Source organism: Colobus angolensis, unplaced genomic scaffold (genome assembly GCF_000951035.1).
Source record: "Colobus angolensis palliatus isolate OR3802 unplaced genomic scaffold, Cang.pa_1.0 Scaffold11, whole genome shotgun sequence".
NCBI classification, from domain to species: Eukaryota; Metazoa; Chordata; class Mammalia; order Primates; family Cercopithecidae; genus Colobus; species Colobus angolensis.
This window is the reverse complement of record NW_012112030.1, coordinates 18,116,409-18,130,806: the sequence shown is the minus strand read 5'-3', so window position 1 is coordinate 18,130,806 and position 14,398 is coordinate 18,116,409. Positions and strand designations below refer to the sequence as shown.

The 14,398-nt window shown below is 38.5% G+C and overlaps 1 protein-coding gene across 2 annotated transcripts in view; it reads left to right on the top strand.

Annotated features, from left to right (window-relative positions):
- ST8SIA1 (ST8 alpha-N-acetyl-neuraminide alpha-2,8-sialyltransferase 1) overlaps positions 1 to 13,847 on the top strand; it is a 137,121-nt gene extending 123,274 nt beyond the window's left edge. For both annotated transcript variants that reach the window (XM_011955159.1, XM_011955166.1), the window contains one exon: positions 12,466 to 13,847. In XM_011955159.1, coding sequence (XP_011810549.1) covers positions 12,466 to 12,952 — 487 coding nt within the window. In that variant the 3' untranslated portion in view covers positions 12,953 to 13,847. The remainder of the gene's footprint in view (positions 1 to 12,465) is intronic.
- The last annotated feature ends 551 nt before the right edge of the window (positions 13,848 to 14,398 follow it).

The following is a 14,398-nucleotide window of genomic DNA, read 5'->3' as shown; positions in this document are numbered from 1 at the left end:
CAAAGCCAGCTCCTACTGCCCCTGTGGTAACATCATTTTACCATGGACTATTCACATTCTAATGTGTTTTCATTTTCCTTGTAGGTAAAATCTCAACCTTGAGTGGCACAGATCCTTCGTTTATTCTGTCCTGTACATCCAGCTAGCTACATCTCTAACTGCTCCCAAGGCTCTAAACTTTACCATATTAAATTGTTTGCATTTCCCCAGGTACTACCTGCTCTTACCACATGCCCTTGCTGGTCTTTCAGCAGAGTGCTCTTCTCCTTCAACTCCGTTTGCATAGCTACCTTTTACTCATTCTTCAAAATTCATTTCAGATATATGCATACCTGAAAGGCCTGCCCTAACTTCCTTGCCTCTTAGCAACCAACATCCCCAGTCTAGGTTTGGAACCCCCATGCTGCAAGTATTTTAAAAGCTTGCATTTGTAAGTCATATTTTATTATTGTTATAGCCCAACAAATTATTCTTGCCTGCTGCACAGAAAAAACAAATACACAGAAACATCAGGTATTATAGTAGAGAAAGAATGTAATCCTTATAGGGTGTCAAGCAAGTAGGATGGGAGATATTACTCAAATTCACCTCCTTGAGAACTCAGAGGCTAGGGTTTTTAAGGATAATTTGGTGGGCAGGGGACTAGGGAGTGGCTGACTGGTTGGGAATGAAATCATAGGGATGTTGAAACTATCTTCATGTCCTGAGTCAGTTTCTGGCCGGCAGGGGTGGGCAATAGGACCTGTGGACCTGTCGAGTCAGTTCTTTGGTGTGGGTCATGGATTCAGGTGGCAAGAGTTGGTCTGCCAGAATGCAAAAGTCTGAAAACGATCTCAAAGACCAGTCTTAGGTTTTACAATAGAGATGAATATACAGGAGCAATTGGGAAAGTTACAAATCTTTTGCCTTCTGGCTATGTGATTCCTGAGCAGTGAGCAGTTATAGAAAAGCAATCTAGGGAACAATGGCTGGTTATTGTTTAACTATGCCTACGTTTTAGCAGAATCAGGCTCCACTACAGTCTTACAAAGATGGTGTCAGTCCCCAGGGATCAGTTTGAGAAAGGGACTATTATCATCCTTGCTTCAAGGTTAAATTAACTGTAAGCTAAATTCTTCCTATAGTTAGTTTAACCTGTGCTCAGGCATGAGCAAGGGCAGTTAGCTTGTGAGGTGAAGAGCAAGATGGAGCCAGTTTATGTTAGATTTCTCTCTCTGTTACAAATTTTTTAAAGGCAGTTCGTGTCTTGTCTATCAATGGAATAGCTTGACATAGAATGTTCATTGCAATCTGGTAAAATACTTTCCTGTGGAAGAAACACACCCATAAAATGAGAAGGTATGGAGGAGGAAAGTATTGTAAATCAACATAAAATTAACATTCATTGACAGAAGGAAAGGAAGTAACAGCTGGGTAAACAAACAGCTGCTCGAAGAGACAGAAAAATGACAGTAAGCAGCCGTGAACATGGAAAATGGTCCCCAAATATTAGAAAAACAAGTAAATAATATGAGGAAATGAATTAACCCATTGGAAAATTGCTGAAGCATTTGAATAAGGAGTAAATAAAGGAAGTGTTCAAATTCAAGTTATTATACAGAAAAAAGTAGAATAAATGTTCTGTGTAAAAAAAGTGGACTTTTAAAATGCAATATGCTTAGTAGATAATTAACTTGAAAATTTATGTGACTTATTTTTTATAAATGTGTTTTATACTGCACAGACAACATTATAATAATATTAAAAAATCAAAAGAATAAAAGTACTCCGTAATCCTCATTTATCATTGTATTAAAAATAGTAAATTAGGGCCAGGTGCAGTGGCTCATGCCTATAATCCCAGCACTTTGGGAGGCCAAGGTATGTGGATCACCTGCGGTCAGGAGTTCGAGATCAGCCTGGCCAACCTGGTGAAACCCCGTCTCTACTAAAAATACAAAATTAGCTGGGTGTGGTGGCGGGCGCCTGAAGTCCCAGCTACTCGGGAGGCTGATGCAGGAGAAGCACTTGAACCCGGGAGGTGGAGGTTGCAGTGAACCAAGATCGCACCACTGCACTCCAGTCTGGGTGACAGAGCGAGGGAGACACCATCTCAAAAAAAAGAAAAAAGTAAATTAGAAAATCACAATTGGTTTACTTTGCATTTATAGGATTACTAAAGAGCCTAAGCTTTTAAAAGGATGTATTTAATAACACAAGTAACATACATATATTCACCTTCTAAAAAATTAAAATGATTACAGATAAGGCTTTGGCCCTGTGAAATACGTATTTGATCTTCAACCTAGTTCATCACATACAACCCCTAAAATCCTTAGAATCTCCACAAGGTGATGTATTTTGTATGCTAACGTTCAGCCAATCATTAGCATGCAATCATGGTTGACAGCCCCTAGGGAGCTTCAGGCTGGCAGCTGATCACAGGAAAGACCAAAGTATATTAGAGGATTGAAACTTTTAGCCCATTCCCTAGTCTCTAGGGAGGAGAGAGAGGCTGAAGGTTGAGGTGATCACCCATGGCCAGTGGTTCAATCGTGGCTATGTAATGAAGCCTCCATAAAAACCTAATGGGACAGGGTTTGAAGAGCTTCTGGATAGCTGAACATGTGGAAGTTCCTGGAGGGTTGCACACTCCTTCCTCCATACATTGCCCTATGCATCTCTCTCCCTCTGTATCCTTTGTAATGTTAGAAGGAAAACTTTAGACAAATTAAATTTAACAGAGTGTAATTGAGCAAAGACTCATGAATCAGGCAGCCCCTGGAATCAGAAATGGTTCAGAGCAACTCCATGCTGCTGTGTTTTCTGAGAGAATTTATGGTCAGAAAAAGGAAAGTGATATGCAGAAAGTGGAACTGAGATACAGAAACAGCATGGTTGGGCCGGGCACGGTGGCTCAAGCCTGTAATCCCAGCACTTTGGGAGGCCGAGACGGGCAGATCACGAGGTCAGGAGATCGAGACCATCCTGCCTAATACGGTGAAACTCCGTCTCTACTAAAAAAAACAAAAATCTAGCCGGGCGAGGTGGCGAGCGCCTGTAGTCCCAGCTACTCCTGAGGCTGAGGCAGGAGAATGGCGGGAGCCGGGGAGGCGGAGCTTGCAGTGAGCTGAGATCCGGCCACTGTACTCCAGCCCCTGCGATAGAGCGAGACTCCGTCTCAAACATGATTGGTTACAGCTTGGTGTTTGTCTTACTCGAACACAGCTGGAACAGTTGGCCACCATTGGCTGAAACTTGGTGATTGGTACAAGAGTGGATTGTGGTCTGTTTACACATCCTGTTAAGTTACAGTTCACTGTGTATGGAGAAATCTTTAGGCTGAACCTAAAATATGTAAAGAGGCAGCTTTAGACTAAACTTCATTTAACAGTAATACTCTTTATAATAAACCAGTAAATGTGAATGTTGGCCTGAGATTTGTGAGTTACTTTAGCAAATTAATCCAACATAAAGAAGGGATTGCGGGAACCTCAACGTGAAGCCGGCTGGTCAGAAGTTCTGGAGGCCCAGACTTGCAACTGACGTCTAAGGGGTTGAGGAGTGCCTTGTGGGATCTGACTCTATCTCTCGGTAGATAGTGTTGGAATTGAATTGGAGGACCCCCGGCTGGTGTCCGCTGTAGAACTGATGGCTTGTTCGATGTGTGGGGGAGAAAACCCACACACAGGTCACAGAAGTTTTCTGTGTTGATTGGTGTTGAGTGATAGAACAGAAAAATCACTTTGAATTTGTTTTTTCTACACAGAGACTCTTAGCACTACCTCCATACCACTGCTCTCCCTGGAGGTAACCATTGTTTTCAGTTTTATATGTATCTTTTCAACATTCTCCCATGCACTTACATATGGATATGTAACTATAGAAAATTTCTATCTTTATCTTTTATGATATGTATATATGATAATCCACTATACAAATTGCAGTAGTAATTCTGCAACTTCTTCATGTTTCTGTATAACATTTGTCTTGGAAATATTTCCATTTCAATGTAAATTAGAGTTGTGTCATTTAAAAAAAATTGCCATGTATCATAATATGGATATAATATAATTTATTTGGCATTCTGCTAGTGGTGGCATTTAGGTGATTTCTAATCTGCATCCTCCAGCAAACATTCGTGTATATTTATTGAGTGCCATGTGCCAGGCACCTTTCTTGGTTGAGAGGATTTAATAGTAAACAAAATAATCCTTCTTGTGAACATGTAAGAGGAGACAAACATAAATGAAGACATGTATATGTAATAAAACATTATGTATGATAAAAGAAATACAACAGAGACAGTAAAGATGTATATGTAAAATACATCTAAGAAAGAAAATACAAAAAAATACAATAAAGATGTTGTAAAAAACATAGAGAAAGAAAACAAAGATGAGAGAGTAGGTGTCAGTAAAGGCTTCTATGAAGAGCTTTCATTTGAGTCAAGACCTAAAAGAAGTGATGGATGGTGCCCTGCAAATATGAAAGGCACCAGCTGAGAACTGGAAATGCAGGGTCAGTAGGTGTGCATATTTGAAATGCAAAATCACTTTCCCAGCTGTCAGTAGCAACTCATACTCCCATTTGAAGCATAAAAGCGTACTGTGTCTCACGGGTTTCTTTCTTATCATCAATTTCCTTAATTTGTACCAGTCAGATGTGTGGAAAACTGTTAATTTGCTGTATAGTTTTGTTATAACTTGAATGCTAGTGAAGTTGTGCTTATTTTAATATGCATATTGGCCCTTTGAGTTTCTTCATCTCGGACTTGGCAGTTCTACATCATTGTTCATTTATCCATTGTGATATTTGCATGTTTGTTATTAATTTTTATGGTTTGTGTTCTGGATACTACTGTCTTGTTATATTGTGCTATTTGCCGTATTTGTTACTGATTTTTATTATTTGTATCCTGGATACTAATCCCTTGTCATGTATGTTGTAAATATTTTCATCCCAATCTGCTGCTTGTCTCTTTAAAAATATGTTTGTGGAAGACTTTCATTATAAAGCTGTTATGTTTAACAATCTTTTATGGATTTTGCTAAGGAATTGCCTCATGTTTACATCGTCTTTTGTGTCCTAAAGGTCTTAAAGACATTTTCTTATATTTTCTTCTAATTTTATGGTATATGATTATTCCATCTGGAGCTTAATTTTCGGGACAGTGTGAGGTAGGAATTTATCTTATTTTCTATTATTGGCTAGCCAGTAGACCCAGTACAATGTATGGAATAGTAGATTTTTATGAATTGGTTTGAAATGTTACTTTTAGCATAAAGGAAATCTCCAAAAATACTTAGGCACATTTTAAGACTCATTCTCCTGTTTCATCATACATGGTTTATTTTTGCGTGAGTTCCATAGTGTTTTTATTATTATAGCTTTATAATCAGTTTTGACATTGGTAAGTTAAGTTTTCTCTGTTATTCTTTTGTCCAAAATTATTGTCAGTATACATACTAATTTATACCTCCCATATGATGTTTAAAATTATCTTAACAATAAGTTAAATCTGAAGTAAAATCAAATTTTACTTCGAAATAATGTTGGGATTTTTGTTGAGATTGCGTTTGAACTTACAAATTTATATGGGGAGACATCTTTCAATATTCATTATTGTCCCCATAAAAATGTTGTATTTATTTTTAGGCTTGTTTCAAAGTTTTTGGGGGCTTTGTTGCTATTAACAATGAAATTTTTGTTTTATTGTATTATTTTAGTATATGATTCCTGCTATTTAGGGAAGCTAAGACTCTATTGGTTCCAATAAGTATTTTTTTCAGTTGATTCTTTTGTATATTCTAGATAGGTAATTATAGCATCTTCAACTAGTGACAGATTTCCCCTTATATACATAATTGAAATATGTTTTTAAATTTTTTTTTAGTGCAGTGTGTGTGCGTATTTTTATGTTGTTGACTTCTGTTTTTTTTTTTTTTTTGCCTCACTCTGTCGTACAGGCTGGAGTGCAGTGGTGCGATCTCGGCTCACTGCAAGCTCCGCCTCCCGGGTTCACGCCATTCTCCTGCCTCAGCCTCCCGAGTAGCTGGGATTACAGGCGCTCCCTAGCATGCCTGGCTAATTTTTTTTTTTTTTTTTTTTGTATTTTTAGTAGAGAGAGGGTTTCACCGTGGTCTCGATCTCCTGACCTCATGATCTGCCCACCTCGGCCTCCCAAAGTGCTGGGATTACAGGTGTGAGCCACCGTGCCCAGCAGACTTCTCATTTTTTTTACATTTTTGATCAGACAGTGTGACCCATATGATAATTGTTTTATTATTGCTTTTTCTTTTGTAACATAATGTGTGACCATTTTAGAAATTTGGTGTTTTTTTTTTTTGAGACAGAGCCTTGCTCTGTCGCGCAAGCTGGAGTGCAGTGGCGCGATCTTGGCTCGCTGCAACCTCCCCCTCCTGGGTTCAAGCGATTCTTCTGCCTCAGTCTCCTGAGCTGGGACTACAGGCACCCGCCACCACACCCGGCTAATTTTTGTATTTTTAGTAAAGATGGGGTTTCACCATATTGGCCAGGCTGGTCTCAAACTCCTGACCTCATGATCTGCCCACATTGGCCCCCCAAACTGCTGGGATTGTAGGCGTGAACCACCGCACCTGGCTAGAAATTTTCTATTTTATGTGTTTTAAATAATATATTTTAAAATTGAAAATCACTGTGATTGTGGACTTGTGAATTTGTATCTGTAGTTTTTATTGGTTTATGCTATATGTATTTTTAAAAGCTATCATGTTAGGTATTTAAAGTTTCTTGACTATTATTATTTTGGTAGTCTTGTGAACTTGGTCAATAAAAATTATCTTATCTTTTTTATAATTTTAAACATTAAATTTCTGTTTTTACGAAAATAATGCACATACGTGGAAAAATTAACTCATATGACAAAGCTCAAAATGAAAACCAGCAATCTCCTGTCTCAGACCCCCCCAACTCCCCCAAGTTATGTTCCAAAAATCTATACCTTTCAACTTCTTCGGCTGATTTTTTTCTTGTCACATGTGAAAACAACATGCTTAATTACAATTCTTAAAATTTCAGCTTGTCTATTGATCTCTTATGGAAAAATAGACTGAGTTCTCTTCATGTGCTCCTCACAGCACAGCTGTCTACCTTATACAGTTGTACTTTCTTGATCTCTCAATCCAGATATATCACTATCAAATCAATAGTCAGTGTCTACCTAAGTGAGTTCACATCTGAGATAAAAAGTTTATTACAGGAACTGATAGCCTGTCCACATTTAAATTTTCTCCCAGAGCGCATAAAGCCCTTCCATGCAGCAGTCGTGAATCCATCTCTGGAATCCTTTGAAAGTGCAGCTCTTCCATCCCTGCTGCACATTGGTTTATCTGGGGCACTGTTTGTTTCTGTTGAGATGTTCATCTGGAGCTGTATTTTTCTCTTACTTGAACCTGATTGATGGCTTTCTAGGCCTACTCTATAGCTATTTTTCTGGAGCTTTCCTTTACCCAAATACACCTTTTGTTATATATTTTAAATTGCCAGCAGCACTTTCTTATTACGTAACTGCTTTTTCTTTTTATATCATCCTAGTCCAGATGTGGTAGCCATGAACATGAGTAAACAAACTAATTATAGATGTTTAAGAGTTTTCCTCTGCCCCTTGAATGATTTTGGTTTCCTCTGAGTCCCTCTGCTCTGACTCTTGTGTTGGACACTATCCATCAGTGTCTTCTGAGCTTGCCTGTGTGTTCTTGTTTGGTGACTGGAAGCTCTATGCAGAGACTGTACCTACCAACAGGTGGGTTTTACTCTGGGTTGAGAAGGTGGCAACGTTGCTTTCTCTTGGGCGGTTCCCAAATGTTACTGCTTGTAGGTCTCCTCCTTGGGCTACTCAGTGTCAGTATTCCACTTGGGAACTATAGGCCTGACTGCTGATACTGTATGAGTTGAGAATTCCATTTCCCTAGGATGAGCCACCTTTCTGGACACATACCCACTTTTCCTGCCTGGCAACTGACACCTCCTTCCACATACACGGTGATAATTGATCAGTGCAGGATTTTAGCGTTCAGCCCACCTGGGTGTCTCTGCTACCCCATAATCCGAACAATAACCTTGCTGATTGCTGTTAGCCACCACTTTCTCTAGTATCTCCTGCCTCCAGGCATAGGGCACTGCTACTGCTCCCTTTTAGAGGAATGCTCAACAAGTTACTTCATGCTCTGGTTTCCTTTGGTAAGCTGTCTGTTTTATTGAGGTAACCTAGATTCAGGATCCACTGAGGTTTGCTTTCTTTTTTATTTTCAGAATGGAGATGGACTTTTAAAAACTGATTTTCTGCTATTTCTAGAGATTTGTCATAGGAGGTGAGAGCTGGACCCTCACTCTTTATCGTGTTTCTTTCTATTCTATTAATATTCCCTTTGTATTCAGTTTGCATCTTGTAACTGTAACCAAATGCTTTAACATGTTTTACTGAAATTCCTTCTGGATTGTCCATTTTCATAGCGATGTACCAATATATTCAGACACTACAGTTTATCGATAACGATTTGTCATATTTGCTGTAAATATTTCTTGGAGTAATTCCCTTTTTACTTTAGTTATCTTATTCTTCATGGTACTGAAAATTTACAACATGGCATAATCAATGTTGTCAATATTTTCCTATGTTGAAATATATTTTGCAAATGTCTGATAAGTTCGATTTTTTTTAGTTTTTTTGTAACATAGATTTTACTGAATATTTACTCATAATTATTTGAGATGGTTGCCCAGGCTGGTCTCGAATTCCTGGCCTCAAGTGATCCTCCCACCTCAGCTGCCTAAAGTGCGAGGATTGTAGACTTGAGTCGCTTTGCCGGCTAGATTTTAAATATCTATCTTACTTATCTTAAAATTATTTAGTAATTGTCTCATGAAGTACGAATCTGTTCCCTCTCAGATTTCTAAATTGTTAGCTAACTATCTCAATATTGTTTATTAAGTAATTAGAAAAATCTTATTGGTTTTGTCCCCATTATCACCTATTCAATTCCTTTGTAAAATGCGGTACACTTTTGTGCTTTCCACTTTGTTTCTGTTTTTCCTTTTATGCTCATATTGATTATAAATTAATCATTTCTATTTTAATAATACATGGGCTGATCTTACTTCATTTTTATTCTTAATTCATAGGCTGGTCTGATTTCTTTTTTATGTTTAAAAATTTTTGTTTGGTAGTTTTCTATTCATATAGTACACAAATATTCTGAGCTAGGTTATAAAAATTAAAGGATGAATAGGACTCATCCTTTGTTTTCAAGGAGTACATAGTCTTAGAGAGTATGAGCAATTATTATTCAGGAATTCAAAGAAGACTTTTGAAAGCTTAAGTTGGAAGGAAGGAATAAGCCTAATAAAGGAAAGCTTAAGTTGGATCTTGATTTATAGACACAACTTCACCAGGGCAATGACTAGATCAGCAAAAATGAATCTATATATGCAATAAAAATTATGGACAGGTACACACACAGGGATGGCTGGGGCATAGGGTGAGGACATGAGGAGTAGCTGAGTTTGAGGCTGGAGAGACAAACTGGAGCACCCCTCTTTTCTTATTCCAGCTGAATTTTGTGATAATGTAATAAAATTCAATACCAACCCCATTAAACTCTTGATCAGGATATTATTAAACATATTCAGTATACCATAGCAATTATTGAACTGAATCAAATTCTTAAATAATAATGTCATTTGTCACAGAATGGGAGAGGTAAAAATAATAACAGTGCCAATAAAATTAGGACTGTAGTAAATTCAAGCTGTGTGTTCATTTTCAAAGTGAAAACTCAGAGAGGGAAAGCTCCTCCCTTCAAGACTAATCAGTTGGCTTTAAGACAGGAAACACAAAATCAATCATCCTGACTTTATTGAAGCAGCATGTAATTCTCCACTAGTATGTAGTCCACTACAGAGACAGGGATCAGTTCCATCAGCCAGCAGGGCCCTGTGAAATGGGAGCCATTCTGTACAGGAATAAGGAGGGAATGGAAGCAAGCAAGGAAAGCAGTAGAGGTATCCTAACTGCTCTAGAAGGTTGATGGTGAAATGACAGAACAAGAATGTAGCACTGGAAACAGTGTGAACATATTAAGAAGAGTTTTTTTAAGTTCTAACCTGCTTGTTGTAATCATTTCACAGTGTATGTGTATATCAAAACACCACATTGCACACCTTAAATATACACGATTTTTATTTGTAAAATATACCTTAGTAAAGTTGAAGGGGAAAGTTCTAACCATATGTAGAAGACAGAGGAAATAATTCAGTTGAGATGGAGAGGTTGAATTTTTTTTTAGAGAGGAGAGACCCACTTTGGAACATGAGTTCTTCAGGATATGTGAAACAGCTTGTCTCAAGATACAGAGGGGAAGATGAAGCACTTCTTAGAATGGCAGTAAGGATGTCATTAGAAGATGTAAAGAAAAAGATGGTGAGGGATGGATGCAGAAAGCCAGACAGCTTACACTGATGCTTTGATCTTCTAAATAAGTATGTCCCAACTGTGTCAGATTACCCAGGAGTACTGGGCAAAAATTCAGCCCCTGGATCACTCTCATCAGAACCCAGGAAGCTGTGATATTAGCGAACTCTCTGGGATATTCTAACTAAAGTGTGAGAACCAATGGCTCAAAAGGAGCAGGAGGTTATCTGCATGGTGTGTCTTATGATTGGGAAAGCACTAGTATTTTAGGAAGAGAGTGGAAGACATTGGTGGGCAATGGAAGGAAGAAAAGAATTGCTGAGCAGAGCCCATCTGGAAGTTGGGAAGCAGGAATTTGTATTCCTGGAAGAGAGGCTGGCCCAGCTCCAGATATGGTTGAATGTGCTTCCATGGCTCCTTCTAAGTTAAAGTGAATCTACCTAAAGACCCTGTTATTACTTCTGTATCAGGGCCCAGGGAAAACTGATAAAGCAGGCTACTGGATCAAGAAAGCAGGCTACTGGATCAAGGATATGAAGACAACTTGAGAGATTTCCCTTCCTTCTGGCCTTGAGAACCATACCTTTCTGGGCAGGCAGAGTAAATAACACTGATTTCTATGTACAATCCTGTGGATTTGTGTATTCAGAACTTTAATTTCACCTAATTATGATGAGCCTGCCAACATGTCAGGCCAGACTTTCCTCTGCTAGTTGTGGTTCAGTTCATTCTTTGATTTGCTGCTCCACCTGCACATAACCCAAGGTGGGCAGCTCCCATGGTCAAAGGAATTAAAAGTTGCAAGGCCCTAGTCTAATTTGTTGCTTTTCTCTCTCTCGACCTTTCGCACTCCCTCTCTTCTCTCTCTCTCTCTTTCTTTTTTTTTTTAACTTGAGTATATTAGCAACCTCTTACCTGGTCTCCAGGCTACCAGCCACTTCCTTCCAATGTAATCTTTTAGTCTATTAGAGTACCTTTTTTTTACACAGACTAACAGTTGTCATAAGTGCTGTAAGCAGTCACTGCTGTGAAGATTTCCCATCACCACGGAGTGATGTTCAAGCAAACAAAACAGACATAAGAGGTTTTTCGAAGAGTGCCTTGTCTTCAGCCACTGCGCCTGCCATTAGTATCTCCCACATTCTAGGGACAGGGAATCCTTGTCATTGCCTCAGTATATTGTGCACTCTTGCCTATAACCAAAGTGTCTCTTCAAGTTTAGTTGCTGTTCTTTCTGTTGCTTCCCTATAAGAAGTGTATTTAAATGTTATTCCGGCTCTGTAGCTTTCTTGGGCCACACTCCCTCTTTCAAGTCAGAATTATTTTTTTCGTCTGTATTCCATAGTACTTTATACAAATATGAACATTGTATTTAGAACATTATATTGTACTTATTTGTATCTTTGTTTCTACAACTGCATTAGAATTTCACGTAATCCAAACGGAAAGAACATGGGAAAGTAGAGTTATTTGGAGCAAGCAATATGGGCAGCTCCCTGCACTACTTTGTAATAGTAACAAGCTTTTGTTTTTCCATGTAATATTATAGTTGTAGCATTGATGAATCTGAATATTTATAGAATCATAGAATTTCAGTGGGAAGAGGTATCTTAGAAGTGATTCCTTTGATATGCAGATGAAGAAACCACTCCTGTGCTTCCGTTAGACCGCCTAAGTACCTTTCATCAAAATTCCAGCCAACAACATTTAGGAATTTATGAGAATTAAACCATTTTACATTTCAGGCAGAAACATTCTGGAAGAGAACAAATGTGTAATGCATTTTAGTTCAGAGGGAGCCCCATTAACGAATGTTAACTGTGTTTAAGAAGTTGGGGTCAGGGGAAAAGCCAGGCTATTTGATGAGAGATAATTGATAAGTTCAAGGAGGATTTTAAATATGAATGAAGTGTTTTTCATGTGTTTCATTGAGATGATCTGAGGTATCACGGCCACCAGAAGACAACAGAATGGGTTTTAGTGAGTTTCTTTTTCTCTAGGTTTAATTGAACCATGTTTTTTTTCTTTAATAGGTTTCAGAACCTTCTGTGGTCCAGAAAGACATTTGTGGACAACATGAAAATCTATAACCACAGTTACATCTACATGCCTGCCTTTTCTATGAAGACAGGAACAGAGCCATCTTTGCGGGTTTATTATACACTGTCAGACGTTGGTGCCAATCAAACAGTGCTGTTTGCGAACCCCAACTTTCTGCGTAGCATTGGAAAGTTCTGGAAAAGTAGAGGAATCCATGCCAAGCGCCTGTCCACAGGACTTTTTCTGGTGAGCGCAGCTCTGGGTCTCTGTGAAGAGGTGGCCATCTATGGCTTCTGGCCCTTCTCTGTGAATATGCGTGAGCAGCCCATCAGCCACCACTACTATGATAACGTCTTACCCTTTTCTGGCTTCCATGCCATGCCCGAGGAATTTCTCCAACTCTGGTATCTTCATAAAATCGGTGCACTGAGAATGCAGTTGGACCCATGTGAAGATACCTCACTCCAGCCCACTTCCTAGGGACAATGGAAGAAGAAAGGACTGAACCAGGGTATTTTTGTTAGGTTTTCTATGTGACTCCAAGAGGGAATGGTCAAGTTGTTTCATGGGTTTGCATGGGCCCTTGGAAAAACAGGAAAGGAACGATGAAAATCCAAGCAAAACTTTACTTTCAGTGTTGGCTTGGAGGACAAATAAGAAATGAAACATCCTATGAAATACTTTATAGCACATGGCAGATTTGCAACTAGTAAAATGCTGGTGAAATGCTGTTGGTAAAGCACATGGCTCAAATCTAGAAGATGCAGTTCAAAAACAAGACAGACTTGAGTTGTCAGGGCTGAGAAATCAATCAATATAGGATAAAGAAAATGTTGGGGTAAAAGTGTTGCTGATTGTCAACACAAACTGGCTTAATAATATTAATAAGAACCTGTCTTATTAAGACTGGCTTTAGAACTGTAGGTTTTTTAAAAAATTATTATTTATTTTTGCCCTCTTTAGGGGAAGTGGGTGGGTAGATTTAAAAAATCCCTTCCTGAGTAATAAAGATACAAAATGTTACTGCTGATAATTGTGATTTGTTGAGCCACGTCTATATTAACTATAGCTCCCCTCTATTTTTAAAATTTTACATAAGAATTGCTTCTTCCTCTTTTGTCAACTCTACAGAGACAATGTGAAGCATTATTGAATTTAGACTGTGTTGATTCATAGTCTGGATAACAGGAGCCACTTTCCTTCCTCAGAATTTAGGACATAAACCCAATTTTAGGTCTGTATTATGTAAGCCTGTTTGCATTGTCATTTTTATTTTAGTGCAAAAGACTACCAGTATAAGTGCATTATTTATTTGTAAATTGGCATAATTGTCTTCGTAATTCAATATTCAGAAATGCAGTAAAGCACAATGATGGAAAGCTTAGTCTCTGTGGAAGACAGACCAGAAGACAAATCCCTTTTCTATCTACTGTGGCATATTCACTGCAAGATAAAGGACATGTGTGCATACATGCAAGAATGCATATATACAAACATGTAGATACACATACACACACACAAAGTTAAAGCTCATTTCTGTGCAACTGTGAAAGCTGAACTCATATGACCTGGTATGGCAAAAATTTGTAACCAGTGTTGGAGAATCACAAATGTGTCATGCACTATCCATTACGTGTTGATATAAGACAACCAAGCTCACTGGTTGCTGCACATAATACCCACAGCAGCACGAGATGCAAGTCTTACCCCCAAATGCTTACCCGGAATGAGCAGAATTGTCTTACTCATCCTGATTTTACCCAAAATCTCATGAATGGGCTTGGTGTTGAGCATGGTCACACAAGGTATAGTTTGTACAAGTAAAAAGATGTGAATTAGTAGCTATTTATTTCCTTAGTAGCAGGTAGGACTACTTAGCTTTTTACACCAGCTTTGATACACAGCAAGAAAACTCTACTGACAGAT